General features: G+C 45.4%; 1 protein-coding gene across 1 annotated transcript; it reads right to left on the bottom strand.

Annotated features, from left to right (window-relative positions):
* Nucleotides 1–23,091: 23,091 nt before the first annotated feature.
* LOC311211844 (regulator of G-protein signaling 2-like) lies at nucleotides 23,092–25,912 on the bottom strand. The gene is made up of 5 exons (XM_084290813.1): nucleotides 25,786–25,912; nucleotides 25,585–25,686; nucleotides 25,413–25,474; nucleotides 24,507–24,673; nucleotides 23,092–24,078 (listed from the first exon to the last, which is right to left on the bottom strand). The coding sequence occupies exons 1-5, from the start codon at nucleotides 25,896–25,898 to the stop codon at nucleotides 23,884–23,886; spliced, it is 639 nt and encodes a 212-aa protein (XP_084146939.1). The 5' UTR covers nucleotides 25,899–25,912; the 3' UTR covers nucleotides 23,092–23,883.
* Between the last annotated feature and the right edge of the window lie 822 nt (nucleotides 25,913–26,734).

Here is a 26,734-nt window from a genome sequence, read left to right as displayed (position 1 = left end):
GTTTTTAACAGGTGAATGACTTAATATAGCAAGGCAGATGAATTACAGATGTGGATAATGTCTGTCCAAACTGCTTTTTTCCTGGCTTTAGATTATTCATCTGGAATGGCTAGAAGCCAGCTCTGGGAATTATTGATAAAAATGAGTTAAGAATAGATTAGAACATTTCCCTTGTGAAGTATAATGTTTCTCTGTTGACTGCATTTTCCATCTTCCATTAAGCACTACAAGCCAGATTGTTTTTAACCTGATTTTAAACTATTCATGTTCTATTTAAAATATATTACTATAAATGCTTGAGTTCCTTATTACAGAGTGAAGGATGTTCTTTTAGAAGAAATAACATTATTATAAGCAAAAAGAAAAACATTTCAGCTTTTCGCTTAGGGTTATATTTTTATTTTTGTCTGTGGAGAAATAAAATCTCTGCTCTCCTAAGGACTTGCCTTCTCCCTGAGCTGGGTAGCTAAAAGGTGTGATACCCATTAATTTTAGTCAGTGGTGCAAATGCAGCTCTCTGAGTGTTCAGGCTTTTAGAACAGCTGTGATTTTGTGTAGTTTCTTTGTTCTGTTCCTCTTTTCTCACTTTTGTTCTTATTTCTAATAACTCCAGATTCCTGAGAAGATTAAAAAGGTCTTTGACCTGTACAGAAAGTTGAAGGGATGGAGTTACATGCAAGGAAGTAATTTGAAATGTGATAACAAAAAATAAATGCATAAGTATCCATTCTAAAGCATAAAATAAATGAGTTTCTGAAGTCTGTACTGTGATGTAATAAATGTGAAATGACTCCATCCCTGTGAAGGTCATAAGGGCTCCACTGTAACTCAGTGACATTGTGAATGCTTTTTTGCATTTAAAAATAAAAAAAATAAAAAATACAAAATAAAATAAAAAAAAAAAAAAAAACAATTTTAACACTGAGATTCCCCAAATCCTGAAGATTCTTATGCAACAGAAGCTGGACTGCTTCAGTCCTTGGTTACGTTTCTCATCTGTGGTAAGGAAAAACTGGTTAAAAAAAAAAAGTAATGGTGAAGACTGGAGTGTTCTGCACCAGGAGTGAGGTGAAAGGACAGCAGGCACTAAATGTGCAAGGGGTTAAGGATTCAACTCTGAACTCTGACCTGTCTTCTTGTCATCATCTCTTTTTTTTTTTTTTTTCCCCTGGTGTGTAATGAATATAGTTCTTTCTCTTCTACATATTGCCAGTTATTATAGTAATTTCCACAAATGTTTTTTCAATCCTAAAAGTTTTCTGTTCTGTACTACATTTTCATGCTATTTTTAACTGTTAGATGACTGTAAAACAAACTGCATTTCATCAGCTGTGCTGGTAATACAAGAGGAAGCATCTTCCTAAACCTCCTCTTTCCTGGTAGCCTCATCACTTGTGATCTTTTTCCAGCTCTAATTTTCTCGGCTATTGGATACTGCGGGTAACTGGATGATGTGAGTAAAGAAGGTTTGTCTTTGGACAAAGTGGAGGTTATCTGAGGTGCAGGTTGCATGTATGAAGATACTGTATTTTAAAAGTCCAGCCTTCTTATTTCCATCTCTCCTGTCATTACGTTTGTCATCTCTCCTACACACTCACTTGCACCCAGCAAAGCTGGAAGTGCCGTAAGAGTGTGAAGGTGCCTCTCAGTGAAACATCGCTATCTTGACAGTCGTTAGTCTTTTAGATCTTCTAGAAAAGATTGGGTGAGAAACATCACGTGGGATCTATGCGGGAAATGTAAGCTGAGTGACAAAGCAATCCAACATAGGTAATATTTATAGAAGCAGTGCAATAAATTATCAGGGTTAACAAACGTATAATCACAGAAATAGAGGGAAGTTGCAAGTAGAAGATAGCTCCTCTGTGGTTTTAAACTGGCTCTATCACTCTGAGGATTTCTCTGTTTGTTGGTGTGCTAATTTCTGATAACTATTATATCGCTTGGCTTTTGCAGGTTTTTAAGACTCCTGTTGTTATTCCACCAAATCTCCCGTCTTCTCATCTTCCCTTATTATTCTTTAAGTTCCAGCCAAGGTATATCTTGACTGCCAGGATAAAATGTTTGAGGTATTCAGCAAGGCTTTCAGTGGCAGTCTAGCCAGTGGAGCAGCTCAGCATGTTTCTGTTCCTCCTTCCCTGCCCTACCTCATCGCTCCCCTCCCTTCCTCAGCTCTCTGGACTATGCAGTCCTGCCCCTCCCTGGGACCACTTCTGAGCTGTGACTAACCTAACTTAGCTTTCTAAAAATAACATAAAACCTATCGTTCCCAGCTCAGTGGCGTTGTCCTGACTGGTGGTACCATGGGCCTGGACTGGAATTTCAGGTAAATGTGGTGGGGAATAATGGTTGCTTTGGGTGTTTTGAAAGGATACTGCAGCACATGAAGGAATCCTCTCAGTCCCTCCTTTCTCCTGATCCTCCTCGCAGGATCCTCCTTTCTTCAGCTGGGCACTGGCTGGAAGATAAATGGTCTGTGCAGGTAGATCTTCCAGTAACATCGTGGTCTAATTTGCATCTGTCTGTACTTTTTCTGCTGAAAGACTATAGGGGAACTGTAGGTTCATATGGAAATAGTTGGCCAAAATATACCAGTCCAGTGAAAAATTATGGTTTAGAGCATGTCTGTCAGAATAAACGCAGCTCGTAGAGCAAGCCCTGAATGGCATAATGGAAAATATTACCCCAGTTGTCCTTGCCTCTGTTGTTTCCTTCCTGCCCCCTATGAAAAGCATTCTCTTCCTAGACTTTACATTGTGTTTCCATGAAACATTTCAGTCTCCCTCATGCAAATTATGCAAACGTCAGCATGAGCACTTAAAGATGGTGACAGTGGCACAAAAGGTACAGGACCAAAATAGGTTTCGCTAAAAACAATCAAAAACATGGCAATGAGAGACCTGATTTCCCTGTTATGTATTTAAATTCTTTGGGGATAAATTCTGTTTACCAATCAACAAATCTGACATTCAAAAAAAAAAAAAAAGTATCTGGATGTTGTAAGGGAGGTTGGGATGTGTGAATATGGTGACAGTGATGAAGCAGAGAAGAGATATAAAAGTGAATTCATTTGCTGCCACGCAGCTTTGACAGCTGAAAGAATTTTTGTTCGTGTTTCAGAACAAACTGACCTTCTCGCAGGGGCCAGGCACGAAGCTTTTTGCCAAAGGTGAGTGGCTGGAAACTTCTGAGCATGTGTGAAAAGGGCAACAGTGGAAACTGGTTTTTGTTTGGAACACACTTGTGTGCTGAAACGCAGTTATGTGCAAATGTCAGCCTCTTTCTAACCAGGTCTTTTTTCTGTGCATCTAACCAGCCTCAGCACTCTCCGTGTTCCGTGTCGTGCATGCAGGTGGTTACAGCCACTGTAGTCTCTGGGTGCATTTTAATGTTTTTAGTCAAATAGTGCTTCCCTACCGGCCCTCTCATGGGTACCACTCCAAACCCTCCAGGCAGGAAGCACTGAGACCTTGGTCTAGCAAAGCACGAGTAATGCTGCTTAAGTCAATGCAACTTCTCTTAGAATTTGCTGATGGCTTGAGGTCCTAAATCATGATAGGAGCCATCCAGAAACAGCTGCTTTTGAAATAAGTCCATCTATTACACATTGCTACTTGTATATTTCAGATATCAATCAGATTTTAAGCTCGTCCAGGACCTCCTGAGGTGTAAGAGGCGCACGCATTAATGGCCTAAAATTAAGCGTCATTTGTCTGACAGGAAAGTTAATAACGTTAGTCTTTGAGGGAACTATTACAGAAAACATAAATAGCAGAACACTGTGTTCCTTTTTCAGTGTCTTGCACTACTCCTGACGCGTGAGCAATCTACCACCACAAATAACATTATCAGTTCAAAATCTCCAGCCAACCATAAATCACTCCTGGGCTAGCGAGGCTCTTGCTGCACAGCAATGTGACCTCTGGCCAGGAAGAGGCTTTCTGCTGTGTCAGATACGGTTGCATTCGGTCAGAAGCAACTCCAGGCAGTACAGCACAGGGTAGAAATACTGATAGATGTGGGAAGGTGTAAATTCATACAGAATATGTATTGATGAAGTTGTCTTCCAGCTACCCAGAACAGCTGCAGAGGCCAGTAAGTGTTTGCAAGTGGGCGGAGAGCAGGTGCTCGGCAGCATATGGGTTATAGCTCAGAATTAGACACTGTTGATTGCAAACAGCTCACTGCTAGCTTGCGTTGGCGAAGGTAAACCTCTCCATACAAAGGTGTAATACTTGAAAAAAAATGATTATAGATAATGAAACATGTCTGGAAAGTAACCAGCACTTCCACTTAGAGATTTTTTTTTTATCCTAAAAACTATTTCAGAATAACCAGTGTAGATATCTCAATGTAATATGAGGATATAATTTGCCCCTTTTGAAATGAGCTGGATGTGGAAGAGCAAAACTCCACATTTTTTTATTTATAGACATCTTGGTGGCAGTGGGTGTTGTGTTGTAACTGAGTGCCTACACGCTGTCAGCATACAGCAATGTGTTTGAGCTAGAGCCCAAACCGGGAGCTTTAGTGTTTTCCCATCCTCTCCTTTGCATTTTACAAGCTTTTGTAATCCCAATTGCAGAACACTATCAAGAGTCACAACAGATGGATAAAGCATTAGCAAGAATATCAAGATACTGTTTGTCTTAAAAAAAAAAAAAAAAAAAAAGTATTATTTGTTTCGAAATTATTGGCTAGGATTAAAATCTATTTTGAAGTCAATGAGAACCTACTGACCCTAATACAAGATGAACTATTCTAAGAGACCCAGCATAAACATTTAGAACTACTTAGCTATTAGTAGCAGGCTCAAAAACAGAGACAAAATAGCACATCAAACACACACACATTGCTGTTTGCATACTAAGGAGAAAAAGAAGGGTGTATGGCACACCAGAGCCACAGGAGAGCGAAGGTAGCTTCTGTTTTATGCTGTGATGCTGCAGCTGACAGCATTGTGCATCTAATTGTGAATAGTGTAAGTGTACCTGAGCCATACAGGGAAGTAAATAAGGTCTGCACAGTCAGGTGTGCATCTGAGAGCCAAGGGCATTCACAGTGCTGTTCGTACTGTGCTGAGGGGAAGGAAGGTTGTGCGAAGGCACCACCAGGCAGGCAGGATTTCCTCCTCAAAAATTTTACCCTGGTGAATGACACAGAGCATTGTGTGTTACACAAATAGAGGCAGTGTTGGTGTGTGTTATATGTGTAAATCTGTCCCAAAAGAACATAATTATGGATGCAAAAGTGGACATGCAAAAAAAAAAAAAAAAAAAAAAAAGCTTGAATTTTTGTTGCTTGTAAGATTTTGCTTAGCCTTCCCTGAGTATATGCATCCAGACATGGTCTTTAATTCTAGAATCCATGTGCTGCTTTGATTTCTGAAGACACTTGACATGCTTACTGTTTTCCTAGCCCAGCCATGGCAGCAGCCCACATGAACTCCCACCTCCCTGCAGATCGTTCACAGGTAGGTGACACACGAAATCCGCCTGGAACTGGTAATTTTTGGTGCCCTTCTGTGTTCTCTGGTTTCTGTACTGCTTTGCCACTGCACAGTACGTCTATAAACATAACCCACAGTCACCTTTTGTACTTTCTCATTTTCTCCCCAAACAAGAATGGTCTAGTCTGGACTTTGCAGTAATCTCTGATGTACAAGGCAATCTATCTCCAGTGATGCAGGAAAGGAGCCGCAACCTCTGTCAGTGATCTGTGCCTGTTGATAGGAGGTGCCAGGCCCTGCCCGTGAAGGAAAGCAGGGCAGAACTTAGCACAGACCAAGGGGCTTGCAGGGTGGTGTCAGATAAAACACCTGAAGCCCAGCCTGGGTTTTCCTGCAGTAAGGGCTGGTGGATGATGGAAACGTCCTCCTGCCTGCCTGCACCCTGGCCTGCAGCACGGCTCTGTCCTCACCCTGCTGTCACACCATGACATTTATCTGTGACCCCATTCCTCATTTCTCCTGAGACCCCGTACAGCCCACGGCCTGCCTCGGTACAAGGGGAAGGCCCAGTTCTGCCTCTAGCCTGGTACAAAATCAGAGAGCAGCTGGCACTGAGGGTCTATTTGACAGTGCTTTGAGCCATCTGAGAGGTCTGCACATTGCGCTAGCAGCTTCTCAGAAAGAATAATCAAGTCCTCTAAGTGTTTTAGGAAAATATGGCAAGAATGTGAAGTCTTCTGTTAGAAAAATCGTTGGTGTCATTCCCCAGGGAATTTATTTATAAATAATGTTGCCTTACACTAACTTTCTGTGTACCTGGTCTTAACCCCATTCTCCTTCTGGCTATTGAAATGTTTAAATATAAAATATAAATATATTTTGTTATGCTTATTTACTTTGTCTCTTGCATTTGCAAAGATAAAAGGCTGAGCGCTAAACTACAGCACTTGTACAAAAATATGCAGTGTTAGCGACTCAAATGAAATGTCTGAATTTAGGGTTTTGCTTGTATTTTATTCTTTCTTTCTTTCTGTAAATTTTTCTTCCTGAAGGTCATCCACATTGAGGAGAGCTTTTGTGTGATAAAAAGTGAGGTAAACCCAACGTATCTAGGGCAGTTACACTCATCTGATCGGATCCTACAGCCAAGTAGATGGAGGTGCAAGGTGTGGCCTGCACATTTAAGACAAGGCCTTTCCCCAGGGACTGGCTCAGTGTCCGTAAATGCTCGCTGCCCGACTCCACGGCTTGTCCCTGGAAGCCAATGACGCCTGTCACGAGATAATGTGCTACTAAACGGGATCGAAACTGTGGGTGCCCAACTAGCAGGAATCAAGAAAAAGCACCCTGAAACTGTTCAGGCCCTTTCACGCCACGTTTAAGATTTCATTGAAAAGTCCCTGATGTACAATAGCTGCACCCATTTAAGCACAAAGTGTTTCACTGAAAAGTGAGAGACTCCCATGCAGGGGAAGAAAGTACGGAGGTTGCAACACTCCCGGGGAGCTGTGATGAATTCAGCAGTCTGTTTCGTCTCTGTCATAGTTGTGAAACCATCCTTTTGTCCTCAGTGAGGTGAGTTTTGCCTGCCCTTGCCCACCCGTGTGGCTGGTGAGATGACAGGGAGCAGTGTCTGCGGTGCAGGCTGTGCTGTGCTGAGCGGGGCCCACATTGCTGTGCTGTGCTCACACACCTCACAGCATCAAACTGAGGATGCGGCTCCTGTTTCTGGCTCCTGTGTCGCCTCTCCAGCCTGCCCACAGGTTTTCTGTGGTGTGTCGTCGTTTTGGCAGTTTTGTTTAACCTTACTGGTCTGAAACTCTATGTTTGTATATAAGAAGGGGAGCACACCCCCCCCCCCCTCTGTAGTGCTGTGTCCATAAATGGTATTTAAATTTATAAACTGAGAAAAATGGTTGCTATTTTAAGCAGCTGCTGCTGGAAGTCTGGCTCTGACCCTCCACAGTGAGGTCTAAATAATAATTTTTTGAAGTTCCACAGTGTTAGGGTTCTGCCATCTACAGCAGCAGAGGCTGCAAGCAGAGACAATGACATTGCACCACTTTATGTCAGTCCTAAATGTTAAATGTAATCATAATTCAAAAACTAAAAAACTTTTACATTTTAAGAGAAAGAGGATTTACATCGGAGGAGGATGAGGAGGGGTTGCTAGCTTTGCAGTCTCCTGGACATTTGGAAGTTTTATTTCAGTATTTGTTTTGCAACCACAGGTGTTGTAAAAAGAAAATTGAATTTGTCATGTTAAGCCACAGCTCCAACAGCTGTGGGCTCTTGGACAAGGAAAGGAGATTTCAGGAGCTAGAAGTGCTGCCTGAGGACAACGTAGTTTTAATCTGTGTGCAGCTCTAAATCAGAAAGACCTAGCCCTGCTTAAAGCAAAATCTCGAGTCTTAAACTTTCACTTTTTATTTTTCCTTGCTGAAACCTTGTCAAATAATCTCACTACAGCGTATTACTAAATACCCGCTTAATTAATGTGCCACGATTGATTGCTGCCACTGCTATGGCAGCAGCTAAGAGTTGTTTCCTAACCACCCGACTTTTACTGCTCTGCTTAGGAAGCTGTGTCACGAGGCAGTGTAAGTGACACCGCGCTGACATCTGTGGCAGTGCATGATGACATTTCTGAATGAATCAAAAGGGAAGGGCAAATTTCAATATGTATATCCTGGTGTGCAGCAGTGACTGATATGGAAAATATTAAGAAGCGGCATAATGAGTGGTGTAAGTGGGAGTGCTGTGTGTACGTGGGACTTTGCTAAAAAAAAAAAAAAAAAAAAAAAAGCTTCACGCTGTCTGACAGTTGTTTGAATAAATCTTAAATCTACAGAGCGAGGGCTGCACCTTCCTGGGCTGACTGATATGAAAAGAAAAATCAAACAAGCAGAGAACATCAGGTTTCTATTCTTAAACTCGGTACATTTTTTTTGTTTTCGTTCAGTGCAATGTGTGAGCAGCAAAGGGTGCACCTCTTTGTGGTAGAGACGGGAGGATGGGGAATGGATGTGAGTCCTTGCTCCTGCTGACTATGAGCGTGGGAACGTGCACAGACTCGGCACATAAACACTGTCCCAGCACAGGCTGGTGCACTGGGATGTGTGTGAGGCGTAATTAGCTGCCGGGTGGTTGTTAATAATGTTGTCGTGGCTCACAGCATGAGAGGTCATCCAAGACAACTCTGCGGGTCAGGCTCTGGGTGTGTTGCAGACAGCTCCTGTGAGAACCGCATGTGCAGGTTTATCACCGTGTGCTATCGAGTATTTGAGAGCTTTGAGTCACTTCTTAGCATTTTCTCAATCAATTAAGTGGCTGAAAGTGAGGAGCAGTTTTGCCACCACGTCCTGCCTCACCGTGCGCTCTCACCACAGCACATGCACAAAAGCCACCGCTTGTGACTTTGGGATTTAGGGAGCCAGCTCACTCTCGGCTGCAGAGATGCCAGAGCCAGCATCCCGCTGAGGGTGAGAATGTGTGGGTGAGAGGGTAGGATTGCAACACCCTAAATATAGATGGGAAGTGCCCAGCCCAAGTCTCTGTGGGACCGCATTCCAGCCCCTGACAGCAAGGCACGATTCTCAGACCTCGCTTTGGCAGCACAGTGCTGCTTTTACCTCTTTCTCAGGTAACACAACCCTAAAATAAAAGCTAGGAAAGCTTTCATGGGGATGTGTGCATGGCTGTCTGTGCTGTTAAACAAGCTCATCCTAAGGTCTTCCAGTATGAGTGCAGACAGAGAACTTCTAATACCTTAGATTTTTTACCATTTGTGAGGAGCTGCATTTTGCCCTTCCTTAGCTGCTCAATTCAGCACCAGCTGTCAGCACTATCTCTGTGTGTTTACAGGAGTGTGAAAGACAGATAAAACACGCTGCTCTTGAGCCCTAATTACAACCTCAGCAAAAGCCTTACGAAGCTTTTAAGCTCTGCTTCAGCCCTTCTTGGTTTCCAGATCTGCTCAGTCAGCCGAACCCCTGGTCTCAGCACCTAAGGGTGCTCTGCTCCAGCCTTTGAGCCGGGAGCAGCAACAGCCTCTGCAGGCTTTTGGGACGCCCCCAACACACCAAGTCCCCGTGGTTTTGCCCACTGCCAGTCAGAGGGGGTGAGAGAAGGGCACAAATGTCTGCCTGTTGCCTTCCACACCCCTCTCTGGGTAGCATCAGGGTACCCAAAGCCCAGAGCTCCAGTATTGGGGAGCCTCCTCATGCCAGTGGCTGGGAGCAGGGCATTATTGTGGGGCCAAAGGGGGCAAACACAACGTGATCCCTCTCCTTGCATGCCCAGCTGCAAACCGCTGCTTGGAGATTTCTCACAAGTGAGCTATCAGCTCAGATAACCACGCAGACCAACATTGCTTTTGCTCTAGTGAGTCAGACGTTAAAGCTGCTGATACTTTCAGCCCCTGGACGATCTGCAGAGGCACAGCAGAGTGTGCGAGGACGTGCTCCTGCTTGTTTGCTTTCATCTGCCGCCTGGCAAGTGTAGCTGGGTGCCAGGCGCTTCCCGGAGCGCAAGAAGCAGGGAGGGCTTTTGTAAATTTATTTGCTATTTCTTTCCTTCTCTGCACTATTTGTCAAGCCATGAGCAGAACCCTCGGCCACCTTTTTTTTTTTTCTTTTTTTCTCAGCTTGAAGCATTAACCCTACTCCAAGCTGACGGCAAAGTTGTTCCAAGGACCGATCTGAGGGAAATGAGTGTGACTTGGGTTTCGCAATCTGGGTCTTTCTGCCTGTGTTCCCGTTCCCATGGGCTTTGCTGTGGGAAGTTCTTTGAAAGGGAAAGTTGTAAGACACAGTGCAGTAATGGGATTTTCCTTAAAGGGCTTGCTACTGTGCTCGGCAGGATCCCGGTGAAGCCACATCCCTTTGAAAGCCATATTGAAGGGGATATCTGGGAACTTTGTACGTTTCTTCATTTTCCATTTCCTCCCAGGAATGTACGGCAATAAAATAAGGCCTAGTGTTAGGAAATTGCTCTGGAGTTAACTCTGTTTAAAATTTAAAGAGATTCATGAACATCTCTGTTACTGGAAACTTGTTTCAAATGAGAATCCATTTTAGCTTAATGTAATTCCCCAAATGGGCTAAACTAGGAAAAAGCTGTGTACCCGAGCTGGAACATTTCTATCCTGGACCGGGTACTGTGGAATATTTTATTCCACATTAACTATTCCAGCAAATTCTCCTGCGAGGAAAATGCTTAATGGAGCTGAGGAAAGAATTAAAACCTTTTATTTTTCCAGTAAACTGAAGCATCACTGTAACCTCATTGAATCACTTAATATTTTCCCAGACATAAGAATCAGGAGGGATATTTTTGAACAGAAAAGTCAAAATTTCTGTTAGACTGACATTTGCAGATGCCAGTCTTTGTACCAACCATCCCGCTTTTTGCAAAACCTTATGCTCTATTTCAATCAGAATTGTCTTCAGAGTGTCAGGCCTGGTTTTGGTTTGAGAAGCAAGAAAGATTTATCAATAACTTCCCTTTTTATAACAAAAATATGCCAAATTTATTGTATGAGAGTCAAGTTCAAGCCAGGGTGTATTTCCTCATTTGTATCCCCTAAATCTAGGCTTCTTCACACAATGAGGTGTCTCATCTTGCGTCCCCATGCACCCAAGCAGTATCCTGGTGGCTGGAAGACCTCAGTTCAACTGCTCACCGAACCGCTAGTGCTGGATGCAGTCCCAATTTTTCAGGCAGCCCTTCTCAGCAAACACTGTTTTCATGAGGCAAGGACAGAAAACTGCACAGCTGGAAAGCTGATGCTTATTACTTTTGCCTGTTCTTGTGGCTTTCCTGCCACCTGGTATTGAATTTCTTTGATTTCCATGTCATACCAATTTCAGGTCAGGAAAACAGTCCTCCTCGTTGCCTTTTGATGCACCAAATCCAGACCAGGCCTCAGCCCGAGAACTGAGCAAGGACGAGGTTGATGCTTCTGTGGCCGATTGGTTTCAATTTCAGCCTTATCTTAAAGGCTGAACTTGAGAGGAATGTCTGTCTATTCCAAACGCGTGTTTCATACATATCTTATGCTAACGTTAGCAGGTATCTGTATTTTAAATAGTCATTTAACTTCTAAGCACTAGCTCCCTTTGCACTGGATCTGGATCAATAATTTGGATCTATTATATAAGTATCATCACATCGGATATATAGTCAGAAAGAAAATTCACTGTAGCCACTTACAGAGTGCACAGGAATCTTGTACCTCACTGTGGTGTATTTTGGGTCTAAACCCAGAGCTGTACCACTTAACTTTCTGTATCAGCAGTAATGAGGGCCATTTTTGAAGCTAAGACTTAAGACAGAGTTGCAGGTGTTTGGAGGGCTTAGTCCCAGCCCTGAAAAGGAGCTGGGCGGTGCCACTGCAGAGTCGCCTGCCAGGGCTGGTGCTGGCCGAGTGTCCAGCGTCTGCTGGATTTCAGACAAACCCAGCCTGTAAAGGTTAATCGGAAACGTCAGTGCTGGCTGCACAAGGAGTTTTTTTTGGAAAACATGCGCTGGATGATCCCCAGGGAGGAGAGTGGCTGCTCTCAAGAAGGTCAATGAAAATAAAGTTGTGCTGGCAGTGCGAGATGAGACGTGCCCATCAGTAACTGGCAAATGTTTGGTGGCACAGAAAAGCTGCATTTCAGAGCTGTTTCCAACCAGAAATGGAGCTCCAAGATCATCTCACAGTTGCTTTCTATCCCTCTGATCATCTTGTATTGACCAAGGACATATCTGTTTCTCTGTATTTGCAAAAATATGGCATGGAGAAAAAAAGACATTTGATACAGCTGACTTCATTTTCTCTTGCCAAGGAGAAAATATGGGTGAAAAGGATTCCCTGCGTTTTGCAAGGCAAATTCAGGGAATATCTTTGCAAGCTAGGGCAGTAAATAGAAACAGTAGTTGTGGAATCAGAGAAGACTGCAAGAATAGAAATAATTATCTGCGTGCATCAGGGCTTGGGAAAGGGGAAAGACCTCCTGCTTCAACTTACCCCCGTCCCCTGGTGTTCCTAAAACTGCAGCAGGGCTCAATCACGGGGCTTCCTTGCTGCAGCCTAGCAGAACAGTGAGTTATGTACCCTCTGCCTGTTTGGGAGAGAGCAATTTAGGAGATGTGGGTTATTTGGAAGCACATATATACTCTAAATACATTTTCTATGAAGCTTCAGCAAGTTTTAGGTGAATATTCAAGCTGTTCAAGCAAGAACTGTTAAAATTCTTGCTTTAATCGGAATTTGTTTGGCCTTAGTCAAACTGTGATTCTGGATACTGCAGAAGAGACCGTGCAGTCAGTAATAACAATAGCTTCAGCTGCTGTGGCTGAGTTGTGCCTGTTTCCAGTAAATCATTTTCTCCATTACAGGTAGTGCATGGCAGGGAGAGAATATTTATAAACTACACAGTAAGAAATAAGCATCAACAAGCAAAATTAGAAGTAACATTCATCTCAAATATACTGAATTATTGATGATGTCAGTCCGATTTTATCTAGTTTAGGCAAATATCACTGCTTGGTGGTATCAAAATGCTGTTGAAAATGGCAAATTCAAGTGGTTACCTTAATCACCAGTAAAACTGATTTCTGGCAATGGATCTGTAGCAAGGTGTTATTCAATCTGATATTTGCCTTGTAAAAATCTCTACAGGAGTTTTAAAGTGTATTTCCTTGTTCCATAACAGCATGGGTTTTGCTTATACTGGAAACTGCACTCATCACCAGAAAACCACTGAATACATGAAAATGTACTGCTGGAAGATATGAATTTGCATTGGTGCTTTCCTGGCTGTATTTGGAAATCAACTGAGCTGCTTTGGGAAAATGATGATGCTGTGCCGCTTTGTCCATTTACACTTTTACCCACTTGCATTAAGCCAGTGACTCATAGCAGGACACATTGCCAATGTGCTAAAATTATTTTTAGGCTGTATTTGAACCTTGAACCTCCCAGCAAGGCTGAGCAGCGTCAGTAGGTGTTCAGGTGATCTGTAACATGAATTCATTCATTGGGTCTTAAACCAGCCAACAAGCTTTTTCTGAGAACCAACCCAAGGTGTCCCCTCCCTATTCAGGCATCACCGCACTCCCAGCTTTGCTGCTGATATCCACCACGGGGACGTTGCTCCCGCAGTCTTTGAACATCTCCATGTGCTGTTACATGACCGGTCTGGTCAGGTTTTCGAGGAAGGAGGGGCAGAAAATCAGCAGTGTCGTTTCCAGATTAATTGCATTCCTTACAGAAGGCTGGTGATGTGCCCAAGGAGGAGCGCAAAGGGAAGAGTATGACAGAGCGGTGATGAGGGGTGTGAACCTGAAGGTCGGTCACCCCACCTTCCTGCCTGTCTGGCTGTGTACTCACCAGAGGGAGAGCAAAGGCTCTCTGCTTCAAAACACAGCCCAGGCTTCAAACAGCCTTCCCTTGAAGGCTCCTTTGGCTGAGGGGAAGGGACAAGGACCCTGCCCCTCACCCATGGTCAGTCAGTATGTTAACGCTGTTCCCAGCTGATTCAGGCAGGACCCCTCTTTGAGCAATCTGAATAGTTTCCCAAAATAGCTGTTTCTTGAGGCAACCTGGTGCAGCAAGGTACCCTGCACCCTGCCATGGTCCTGCAGCCATAGCTGGTGCAGCCCACTGAAAGCCAATATATTTTACTCAGCAGAGGGTTTGTTTTTTTCTGTTTTGTTTTGTTTTGTTTTCAAGAAGCAGGGCAGAATGTTCTTGGTTTTTAAGCAGTGACCTGGGACAGAGAGGGAAAGGATGTGTTTCTGTACCCAGATGTGCTGCCCTTCCAGCTCTGTCTTTTCACAAATCTTGGTGTCACACCAGGTGACCCCGAAGTTCTGTTTTTCAAAGGGAGAGCAGATCAAAGAAGCCTGTCTTTTCACAAGTTTTGTTGTTGGCAGAAGGAAGGAAATTTATACATACAGCTGTATGGACAGCACAGCTCATGATACTGCAAAGGATTTGTCAGCACTGGGGCCACAGATGCTGCAGACTGATTCAAACTGCATTTTAATGACCTGCTAGGGTTCTCTAGCAGTACCAGCAGATGGACAGACTGCTCAGCACAGCCTGCAAAGTGCACCCAAGGTGCTGGGTAAAGGCTGGGAGGTTGATGTGGCTGGAGGCTGCAATGGTCTGGGCTGTGTCCTCCCACCAGAAGGTTCCTCTCTTCCCATAACCTTCCAGAGGCTGGGTGTCTGGACAGTCAGGTGGACCAGCCAGCTGATCCCATGGAAAGAAGAAAAACTTCCTGCCAGACCCGCTTGCTCATTCAGCTGCGCAGCAGCTGCACAGTTGCTAAATCAGATGCAAGGACAGTGAGGGACGTGCAGGGAGCAGGGATGGGGAGGGAGCTCTTCCCAATAAGGCAGCTGCTGCTGGTACGTCATGCTGCAGCGTAACGTGCGAACCATATCCTTAGTCCTTCTGAACAAAATTCCCTGAATCTGTGCTGGTAGCAATACGCAAGTTCAACCATTGGAAAGCTCACGTGGGAATGCTGATGCTGTCCCAAAGCATATCCTGTGCAGTGTCACTCACTGAATGTGGCGGGGGAATTGGGAAGGATGTGACAAAACAGCTGTCATCCAGCTGGGGATGTTGCTCAAGGTCCTTTGATACACATGTTGACATCATGCTGAGATTCTAAAAAAAAAAAAAAAAAAGAAGAAAAAACTTAAATGTGGCTGGTTTTGGTAAACTGCTACTAAAATAATTCTGTGTATCCTTTTGTGGTTATATGCAAGTGGCTTATTCCAGGAATAAGCAATTGGCCACATTAGCTCCCACAAGTGCAAACTACGTTTTGTTGCCAGTAAGGCAGCAAAACAGCTTCATTGTTTCTTTCCTTGTGGCGTGCAAATGTTGATGCTCTGCCAGCACCCTTGATCTGAAGGGGGATTCCTATCTGCTGGTGATCTGCTGTCAGCTGCCCCCATGCTTCCTGAGTGCCAATTCATCCATGCTCCTCTGTTCTTTGTGGTGCTAAAGCCTCGTGCAAACCCTGCAGCTGGCATTGTTCTTTGCCTGTAAAAAGAACTTTGCTCCCCTTGTATTTCTTAGTGGTGGTGTTTGTAGTTTTATGTTTTGTTCTGGTAGCATCGACACCATCATCCTCCCGCTACCAGGACGAGCACCTGCCTGCGCCCAGCCCGCCCTGCAGGGCAGCAGCAGGGCGATGCTCCGCCAACCTGTGCTTACTCAGAGGAGCTGCTGCTGTCTTTGGACGTTATTTCCTGACTCGCCTTCTTGTTAATGACTGCCAACGTCGTTAGTCACTTACTATTTCCTAGTGGAAAATATGCTGGTCTGTATATTGTAACCCTTCCCCTCCAAGTCTGCATTGATCCTACTCGTTCACATACTGACAGGAATGAGCCCCCCCACCCGGGGATGAAACCCCAGTGTAGCAGTGGTTCACAGGGCTGAAGCGATGTTTGTAGGGTTTGTTCCCCTCACTGGTGCCCAGCCAGCCCCACAATGTCCTTCCTGGCTTCACCTGCCTCGTGTCCACCCCAACACAAAGGCCCTGCTGGTGTGGGCAAGCCACAGCCCATGCCAGGGGCTCTCCTCTCTCATCTCGCCAATCCCCATGCTCCTGTCATGGGGCTGGAATCATGTTTTGGTCCAGAAAGCCCCCAGGGACTGCTGAAATGGTGTTTCAGAGAGTCACCCCTCTCTGAGGTGTCTAGGTGCTACTTTTGGGAGCCTGTTGTTACAGTCCAGTCACAGGCACACTCCCTGCTTTGCTGCGCCAGCCATGCAGCACTACTGAGATCTGCTGGGTGCTCTGGGGTGGTCTAATTGCTCTGCCCAAAGCTGCAGATCTCTGATATTTCCTAAAATATCATTCTGTCTCTTAACCAAGACCTTATCTCCCTTGTGGGAAGAAGGGCCCTGTCGCGGAGGCACCCATGACTGAATGCGAAGCAGGGCCAGGCCGATGTGAGGCCACAGGGGCTGACAGAAACTGCTGACAGAGAACCACTGCGAGTGCTACGGTGCCCAGTGGAGCTGGTTGAGAAATGAGTTTCCTTGCATTTCAGCTGTGAAGAGGCAAGGCAGTTAAGAGTCACTTTCAGTAGGTTCCCCTGTATCTAGCAGCCTTGGGAAAAACATACGGGGAGATTTGCTAAAGCTCCTGTGTGTGGTATAGGTGCCTTTTCTGGGAGCTGAAGCACATCTGCATGGCAAGAGACAAATGACCTTTCAGCATGCAGGCTGCTTATTCCAGAGTACAGTATTTTTATTATTTATTATTATTATTATGTCAGTGTAGTTTGTTGGTTTTGTAAGGAAACATACAAGAAGAGAAATAGTTTACAAGTGTCTGTGCTCCAGAACACCACACTTCATAAAAACTGTGCACTCTCATCTCCTCAGAGCCAAACAGCTTCAAGACATTATTAAGCAAATGTGACATTTTAGACAGGGATACTTTTTCAGAGAATAAATACTTGGATGCAGGGAGAGGGGTGCCAAAAAGAGAAAAGAGGTTGGCTAGAAAGGAGGGCTGGTGCTCTTCAAGCCATTTCAGACTCTCTACACACGTAGCTTAAGTGCTGATCTCTGGAAAGATGATCTATTTGTCTTCTAGGTGTTAAATATCCCAATTCCGCTGCCCTGTTCCATGGCTCTGTGTGAAGACCCACGCTTGGTGACCCCTGCTAGCTTCAGGAAGATCCCTGGGGCAGAGGGAGACTCAGTTCAGCTGGGAGCTGTCCTAGAGTAAGTATCATTCTTCACTGCTTTCCAAACCTGCCTGCTGGCAATCGTGCTGCTCCAGAGCTCACTTAGCACAATCCCTTATCTTGGTTCACTGCACCAGCAGACCCTGCAGGCAGCTCTGAGGCACAGAGCACATTTAACACAGCAAGACCTGCAGAGGCCTTCTTAACCTTTGGGAAATTGCTCTGAAAAAGCTCTGCCAGATGGATTCTTCCAGTTATTGGAAAGGTTTCACTTCCATGGTTGTCACAAATAGCTGCCAAGGATTCCAGCTTCTCAGCTTTAATAAAGCATACACACTGCTGTGGGGCTTGGGGGTAACTGAAGCATTTCTACAGTACCTCTAGCTGCTATAGCTTCTACCAGGATCAGGAGTCTGGGCCCAACAAATAGTTAGCAAATGTTAATTGTAGGAAAATTGAAAGGGTGACAGTATATATTGCTGCTTTGGTGCTAGCAAAAGGCACGTCCTCTATTCCTTCCTCACTGACTTATGGACAGAGCCATATGAATGCAGATCTGGGTCCTGGCCCAGTGAGTTCTCCAGAGTGATAGATTTGGCCCTTATCTGTAAGTGGATCTCCAGGGACAGAATCTATCTGTGAGAATTTGAAATTAAAACGAATTTGGTCTCTGTGTAAAGATAAACCAATTTATTCATACAGCTGGCTCTGAAGAGTGCCTTGTTTTTTCCTGTATAAAAATTAAGCCAAGAGGCTTTATCGGGAAAATTCTGTGCATATTCAATAGCTCCTGATGTGCTTATACAGGCACCATTAGCCTGTTGAAACAAGTGTTATCCCTCTAGCAGTACGAAGATGCAGCCAGTTGGATCGTGTAACTACGTAACTCCACCCTTCCAAGCAAACAGCTCTTTTACCACCTAATCCTAAGGTCACAACTGTTTTTTTCCTCAGCTCTCAACCATGACCCATTTATGCTGCAGATTTTACTTGGCACTTCCACCTGGAAGAGCCAAGCTGCACTGCTGCAGCATGAGCTGTGCTCTCCCTGTGGGAATGGAAGGATCCTGCTCCCAACCCCTTGCATTCCTGCTGGGAATACAAGGTGCAAAAGCAATCCTTCAGGCCACTGATGGCACTGAGTGCAGCTGGAGGAGCCCTGGCCTTCCTGGCTGTCATTTCTCTCCGTGCTCAGACTCCTGGTCCCAGCCTCGGAGTGGGTATCAGGCAGTGTAAACAGCAGGAATCAGACGCAGCCAAATCGGGAGACAGCTCAGCTCTGCAAACAGACGCATGAAGCCTGGGTGGACGCCAGGGCGGGCAGCCACACACGACAGATAATCTCCGTGACGCAACGCGAAGCCCGCTGGAAGCAGGAGGACCTCTGAGCTCCATGAGTCTGCAGTTGCCACAGCCCTGTCCTGCTGCAGGACTGCTCTGACACCTCCTGAGCTCAGCCCCAGCAGCAGCCCTCATCTCTGGCAGGTCCAGGCAGAAGGGTTAATGCTGTCAGCCTTTACAAAACGGCTGAGCCAGGAGGGTGCTAGCCCAGTGCCTCACTGCCCCTCTGTAATACTCGTGTCCTTTCACGTCGCTGTTATTTCAATTTCCCTTTGACATCTGTGAAGGCGAAGGAGCACACCAGCTAAGTAAACAGCCCGCTCTGCTCCTAAGTGCCTTTTCTATATTGGCCAGCCGACTTTCCAAGCCCTATAAATTTTAGATTAGTACCATGTCCTCTGAAAACCCAAAGTCAGGCTCCGAGCCAGGAGGCCACAGAGCTGCTCTCTGTCTAAATCTGTAATGCAGAAACACAACTTATTCCATTAGATCTGAAGTGGGAAAATTGGCTGGGAAACACAAGTACTAATTTCTGTCAATTAGATTATCTTGAATGGGATATTTAATATTTTAATGGAACATCATGTAATTGCTGCTCATGGGTACTTTGTAGCTGTTGGAAATTCTGATCTCAGTGCTTACTCTAATGAAAGGTTGCCAACAGACACAAAGGACTCGCGTTTGAAACTCCTGCGTAGGAGAACTGTTGGGACTATTTTGCCTGCGTTTCTTTGCTGGCCAGCTGTCATTTCACAGCTACAGCGCTGAGGATAAAGTCAATTAGTGCATCTACAGAAATGTATGAGGCTAACCTCTGTGTGGTGTTCCTGAGGATGTTCACCACAAATCCTGCTGCAGAGACTCTGTAAAAATTCAGAGTGCTTAAAGACGGTGAGCTGATGGGACCATACAGCTAGCACAGTAACCCTCAGAAAAGACCTCCTACACAGTTGTGTCAGGGCACTGATGGCCTTAATTGTCCTTATCAGGCCCACCTGGGTCCCCCACACCTACTGCCATGGGGTGAGGGCTTAATTTATGCTCAGCCTTGATTTCCCTGCCCCTCCCTGTGTTGTAGGTGCAGCCTTGTGTCTGTCCCTCCCTCCTAGATGGATCTTGGATCTATATTGCAGGTACGTTTCTCTCCAGCCCTATTTCTGCACTGTCTGTGGTATGGACCATGGGTTGATGTTGTAGTCTTTCCAGCAGTCATCCCCATCTCCTGCTGCTCCCTGGCAGTTTGTTCCTGGCATGCGTGAGGGACACCAGCTATTGCTGGACTGGTGGGATGAGGAGAAGCCATAGGTAATGCTTTGCCACCTGAAGGAAGATGTTTGGGATGTTGTCCCAGGCTCCAAACAGTTTTTCCCCACTTAAATCATATTAAGCCAAATTTGCAGAAATATATTTACATACAAAAATCCCCAGACTTCTAAAGGCTGATGATTTTGTGCTGCATAAAAGTCACCAAGTTGTGAAGTCCCATCCAAGGAACCCTTCCATGAACATGCACGCATGCCTATAAAGCCCTGCAAAGCCGTCATCAGCCTCCTGTTCTCCAAATAGGATTTTGGAATTTCAAGTGGAAATGCATTTTTATTTATAGTCTTGGTACATTTTTTGACCACAATAAACAAATATAAGGAGCAACGGCAGCGCATTTCAATTTGTTTACAGGGTGGCATTGTTTTCCCATTGGCCTGGAGTGGTGAGTCAGCTTTGCTGTTTAGCTCACCCTGTTCTCAGAGGTCCTCTCCAGCCTTTGGGCCAGAGTGCACTTGCCAAGGGTCAGCTGCCTTGGCTTCTTGTTGTAAGAGATTACTTTACTTGTTTCCTTCTTGATAGCATGGAGGGCTCTCAGTCAGATAGCCCTGTGCAGAGCAAATTCTTTAAAACAGGCTGTTGCCAGATGCAGGCATTTGAAAATCATGACCTAGTTTCCTCAAATTGTCACACTGTAGTTAATATTTCCAAAAAAAATATATATACAATTTAAGCAGAAGCATTTATGTTCTGGTTTGGGGAATCTACAGGGGGTGCGCAGACTCAGATTGCAATTTCAGTTTTTTCTGCATAATTGTAGGGGTGAGAAATGTATCTTTTGATCTGAAAGCAGGGGAACCACTTGCCTCCAGCAACCAGAGCTGTAAGAAAAGCACAAGATATGGGGAAACTAGAGGCTAAAAAAAGAAAGTGATATATAGATAGTTGAGTCGCTTTTTGTTCGGTGTTTCTCAGTTAGGCAGGACCTCCTGTCCCAACACTGGCTGTGTTAGTGGTGCATGAGCCAGCGCTGACTTCTTGGGATCAGCCAGGACTCGTGGTGCTGCTGGAGGCTGTGACAGCAGAGCTGGGGTGCCCCCCTACCACCACCCTCTGGGAGGTGTCCAGTTCTCTGCATCCTCAGCTTTTTGCAGCAAGTCCTTTCTCTAAAAAAGCGAGCTTTGTTTGCAGACTGACGTGCTCACAGCCTGTTCTCATTTGCAGCTATGGTTCCTGGAATGATGTTACCCAGAGGCATCCCTTCTCTTTATTTTATTCTGCCTGGGAGGCTGTCAACATGGCCAGGGGCTGGAGCAACTTGACGACATGATGAGAGTTTTATTTAAAGATATATATATTAAAAAAAAAAAAAAAAAATAGAACCATGCCCTGGCCTTACCTTTGCTTGCAGGATCCCAGCTCTGCTGAACCTCCCTCTGCCATTCCCAGAGCCACCTTTCCACACCAGCATCGGTGGGGAAATCAGCAGCTCATTTGTTGCTGTTGGATACTCATAGCAGGGCACCAGTTTTAACCATAGCTGCAAGGGTGCCCACAGTATGGAAGCAGCACCTCTTAAAGCAGTTGGTATGTTCGTGCTTCTCCACGAAGTGTTCATAGCAATCTTCCAGAGGTGGTAGGGCTCCCGACATGCCTGTACCAAACTTTATGATGAAGCTTACCCTGGGAGCTGGGAAAATAGGGATCTTTCTGCAAACTGATGAAGCAGTAATAGATGTGTCCACAGATGTGTTGAGCATTTTACTGAAATTAATAATTTTTTGTAGTTGTTGATGCATCAAACCGTTGTGCTGCAAAGCGTACCCTTGAAATCAGGGCTCTCAGGCTGCATGAAAACCTTCCTGGGGCCACGACACAACTTGGCTTTTGATACCCTGATGGCATGCTCAGTGCAAGCTAAGGAGCTGCCTGCACAGACTTCAAGTTCCACGTAAACAACTCAGATATTAAGAATATACAAGAATAGCCCTCAGGCAGTGATGCCTTGCCTAGCAGCCCCACCTAATTTTCCCCTCTGGACTTCAGGCTGTGCTATAAGTAGTTCTGGCACCTGCTGAAATTAGAAATGTTTCTTTCCCTGAAACCAGACACCAGCAATGGTTAATTACCATGATTGGCACAGGTTGATGAGGCTTTACTGAAGCCAATGAAATTTCATGGAATTATTCCTGCCCTGGCTCTGAGTCATTAGTAGGTATAATTCTGGCTATTTTTATGCTCTTCAAATTTTTTTGGATTACAAAAGCACTTGTCAGCCTCAACCTTTTTTCCTGGTTAGGTGTTGGGGGAAAGCTTTCTGTTTCTGTAAAATACCGCTCAGATTTTATTTTTTTGTGTGCTTAATTGATGTAGATATAACTAATCAGAAAGTTTGGTTGTAGGAGCCAGCTCACAGGTAAAATTCAGCCCTGGAAATGGGGCTGTGTTGCCTCTGTGTTTGCCATGTATAGAGGCAGTGTAATGTGTGTATTTGTGTATGTGTATTGCAGGACATGTAACAGCATATGGATGCATAAAATAGTTGCCTTCCCACGATCTTTGGGTGCACAGTTAAAATAGAAAACTCCATACAGGATTTCCTTAGTGCTTGAAGTGGATCCCTGTAGAAGTGACTGCTGTGGGTATATATGGACCAAACAGGTGAAGCTGGGACCTGAGGAGTGTGGTCAAAGCAGCTGGAGCCAGGATGTTGAGCAGCCCTTGAGCTCAGAAAGCTTGCAAATTATGGCTTACAGCTGTGGGACTGTTGGAGGTAATGCTTTGGGATGTTGTCAATTAGAAAAAGTATCCATGGATGAAGGATGACCATGAACACTCCCTGCTAAGGAGTGCTCACACAGCAGCAGTCAAGTGGTTTCATTACAGTCTTACCTCCACTGACACTGCAGAGGTTTGCAGCCTGAAAATCAAGTCCTGCTTGAAGCAGGGGTCTTGAGTAGCTGTGCTGCTGCAGCAGTTACAAGTAGCTGTGTTCCAGGGAGCATCCTTTGAGCTCCAGCAGCAATGCTGCTGCTGTTTTCTGGGTGATTTGTTGTCATCCCTAGCCATGCATGCAAATTGCACTGTCCTAGAGATTATTTCCATGGGGAGGTAGCTAAAACAGGATGTGCTGAAGTTTATCTTCCCTGTTACACTTCCAGGCTCTGAGGATTTTTACTTTGCTAAAAGCAACCTGCCTGCTAGATTAAGAAGTAACAGCTTAAAAACTACCCTGGAGATCACACCCATGAGAACAGCTACTGCAGAACACCCCCTCCAGTGCCAGACCTTGTATCTGTGTGTGCAAAACAAACAACAAAAGCAGCTTTGTATCAAAATAGTTTATTAAAAACAATAAGACTTCACTGAAGCTTGCTGTCCTCAAGACAGAATTATGACATTGTTGCAGAACTCAACACAATCATAATCCACCTTTCAGTATAACACTACATAGCTCCTGTTCGCTGTGGCCAAGTTTTGCCCTCCATCTGGCTTTGTGCAGCCCTGCTGGCACAACCCAGCCCTGGATGCTCAGCTGTACAGCCTGTCCCCCTGTTCCCAGGGGGATCTCCCTTCCTCACAGCGCAGTGACAGGGGTAGCAGTGCCTACAAGTCACACACAAACCCACCGCGTTTCTCTGCAACTGGTGTCAGTTTACACAACCGGTGTTAAAATACCAAGTGACTGATGACAGCAATACTGGTTGATGTTTAGGAAAAATAAATACCCAACTCGAGTTCCCAGCACTGCCCAGCTGTACAGAGCCACTTCTGTTTACAAGGAAGCCCTGTTCTGACCTGCTCTATCAACACCACAGCCGTGACAAGGACTTTACACTGCACAGCTCAGTCTGAGGCGCGGAGGCACCTTTCCACTGCAGCACTCAGATAAGTGCGTAGCCAGCAGCTGCCTGGCACACTTCTGCTGCCAGCTTCGGGTGCCCTCTAACAATGTCATTCTTTACCATCAGCTTTCACTGAAGTCAGTAGTTGTCCTTTTGCACCATGGAAAAGGAGACTGAGTACTCAGTACCTCAGTCTTTCAGGTCAGCTGTGGCTTGCTTCCTCAGTGACTAAAAGGCTTCTCCTTGCAAAGAGCAAGCTCATAGCTCCACAGCTCATGTCCCTTGGGCAGCTCTGGTGATAGGTGTCTTCTTGCACAGTTCCTGGTAGAACTCTGATTCCAAAAACCGGGGGTATGAGTTGTTCTCCATTAAGCTGTAAACCCTCTTCTGCGCTGCACTGAAGCAAGTATGCGTAGCTTCTTGGATGTTCTGCGCGATTGTGTTCTTGGTTTGGAAGTCTATGTTTATCTGAAACACAAAGAAAAAACATTTACTTTTGAGAACTGAATTCAAACAAGTGTAACACACCACAAAGAATTTGACAAGTTTTCAAAAAATCCTGTTACTACAGGGTTATATTAATTTAGTTTCCTTTAAAAGTTCTTTAATGCAAAACCCAAAGTAATTCAGATGATTACTATCTTTCAGTGCTAAACTCGAGCATTACAGGTGTTCAGTGAGACTGTTGGTTTTCCCCAGCTTAGATGGAAACTCCCTGAAATGCTCTTTGTGCCATAGTCCAACTTGGTGATAAGGCAATTAGTGGTGAGTTGTATTTGTTGAGACATATATGATGCATTTCAGACAGCTGTGTCTCAAAAGGAGTTCAGAAAAATAAAGTAGGGCTAAAAAAAATCATAGAACAGGGCAGTTATGTTCAAATAGGTTTTCTTTACCTCTTTGGGAGCCTCCTTCTCAATGAAGTCATTGTAGATCTTCTTTGCTTTTGATGTGAGCTTCTGGGGTGACTTGGTTTTCTTGAAGTCCTCACAGGCCAGCCAGAACTCGATGTTCTCCTCGCAGAACTCAGACTTCAGAAAGGCTCGGAAAGCAGCAAGACCATCTAGGGAAAGGAGGGGAAAAAAAATGCATCAACTAAGTATTTCAGGAATCTTGAATTTACTCATTTATCACATCTGTTCCTACCAAAACACTTTGCTCTGTTTCTTATCTGGTTCTTTCTGGGATAAGAATGAAAAGTTCGCTTTTATGTACGCAAGCAAACTAACGCCCTAACAGCTTGGCAGGCTTCAAGTTACTCATTTTTAGATAAACACACAAACAAAAGCCATTTCTAGTCATTGTGCTCCCTTTTGTGATGCCTGCACGTATAAAAAATTTTTCTCTAGATAGGTTCTCCCGTATTAACCTTCAGACTGGAGTAAGTATTTATGACAGGGCTACAACCCCCTGCAATACTTCTTGCAATGGAAAGGATGACTCAAAGGTTCAAAGAGCAAACAGTAATATTTCTTAGTCTCTTTCGCTTTGCTGTTGCGTGCTCTTCCTTGTAGAGCTACAACAAAACCTGGAGAGCACTGAACTTTGTTGCAGAACCCTTCCCAAGTTTTAATGCGTCTGTCTTAGATAAGCAGAGAGCACAGCGAACAGCCTATGGCAAAGCCAAGCTAACAGGTATGGTTTAACTACAGAGCTTGCAGCTCCCTCTGGGAGGAGAATACTCCATGGCAGGGAAATTCCAGTATTTTAATACTGGTTCACAAAGCAAGGTACAATCTCTTAAAGACAAGAAGTTTCCCATCGTTTGAGTCTTAAATGCTAGAGTTTGAAGACAAACTTACATTTGTTAGCAAGGAGTTCATCAAAGGCTTCTGCCCACAGCCGAGCTTCTTCAGGGGAAGGCCTGCAGAGAGCCACAGAGAACATCAGCATCTGCTCCTCAAGCTTTTTTTTTTTTTTTTTTTAATTTTGTGCTATACTGGAGTTATTTAAGCAGAACCAGCTGTAACTTACCTGTAGTAGGCATGGTGCTTCCCCCCCTTACTGGCTTTCACATTGCTGGAAGCAGAGGAGTTCTGCAGGAAGTAGCTCAGCCTCTTCTTCCAGTCCTTAATGCTAGGAGAAGGGAGAAGCGCCTTTAGCACCGGGGGCACCCAGCAGAGGGGTCCCAGCCTCCCCCCGCACCCCACCGCTCCCCGCCGGGGGCACACTCACATGGTGCGCTTCATGCGGCCCTTCTCCGCCTCCTCCAGCTCCCCGCGGCGCCGCCCGCCCCGCTCCGAGTGCCGCCCGCCGGGCCGCAGCGCCAGCAGCATCGCGCTCTGCATGCCCCGACTGTGCCCGCAACCGCCACTGCCCTACCGCCCGACGCGCGCCCCTTATATAGGCCCGCAGGCCACGCCCCCCGGCTCGGGCCACGCCCCTCGCGGAGGACGACCACGCCCCCAGCCCACGCCACGCCCCTCGGGGCGGGCACGCCCCCCCTCTCCTAGGCCACGCCCACCGCGGCGCGGCCCCGCCCGGCCTTTGGATGTGGACGGTCCCTTTTTTTCTTTCCCTTTTTTTCCTTTTTTCCCTTTTTTCTTCCCCTTTTTCCTTTTTTTCCCTTTTTCCCTTTTTTCTTATTTCTTTTTTTTTCTAATTTATTTTTTCTTTTTTTCCTTTTTTCTTTTTTTTCTTTTTTCTTATTTTTCCTTTGTTTTCTTTTTTCTTTTTTCTTTTTTCTTTTTTCTCTTTTATTGGAGGGGCGAGTTTTGTGGTTTTTTGTTTTTGTTTTTTTAAGGGAATTATTCAAGGAAATGCAGCGCATATCCTGCAGGCTAAACAAGCAAACAGGCAAGCAAGAGACAAGGGTCCGCCCTCACCACACCGCAGGATGGCCGTGTGTTTGGGGTGCCACTTTCCATTCCCCGCAGCCTGCCGCCCCTAATTCGGCTCTGCCGCCCCGTGCAGCGTCCAGCATCCCCGTCCCATCCTGCAGCCCCTCTCTGCAGCCCCTCCCCATCCTGCAGCCCCACAAGAGCAGCCACAGAGTCCTCATTTCCCAAAAACCTGACCTCAGCACAGCCCTGCAGCATCGGGGCCGCAGCAGCATCCCCTGCCCCTCCCAGGCAACCAGCCCCCAGCCTGGCATCCCCTGCTCGCAGAAGGTGCACAAATCCAT

This window comes from Netta rufina (assembly GCF_964035555.1).
Source record: "Netta rufina genome assembly, chromosome: 8".
In the NCBI taxonomy this organism is placed as follows: domain Eukaryota; kingdom Metazoa; phylum Chordata; class Aves; order Anseriformes; family Anatidae; genus Netta; species Netta rufina.
This window is presented reverse-complemented; position numbering and strand designations above follow the sequence as displayed.

Coding starts and splice junctions, on each gene's coding strand:
- LOC311211844 (XM_084290813.1), bottom strand. CDS start 25,898: ATGCAGAGCGCGATGCTGCTGGCGCTGCGGCCCGGCGGGCGGCACTCG. Junction 25,475..25,584: donor AAGCACCATGCCTACTACAG/GTAAGTTACAGC, acceptor GGCTCTCTGCAG/GCCTTCCCCTGAAGAAGCTC. Junction 24,079..24,506: donor AGAAGGAGGCTCCCAAAGAG/GTAAAGAAAACC, acceptor TTTGTGTTTCAG/ATAAACATAGACTTCCAAAC.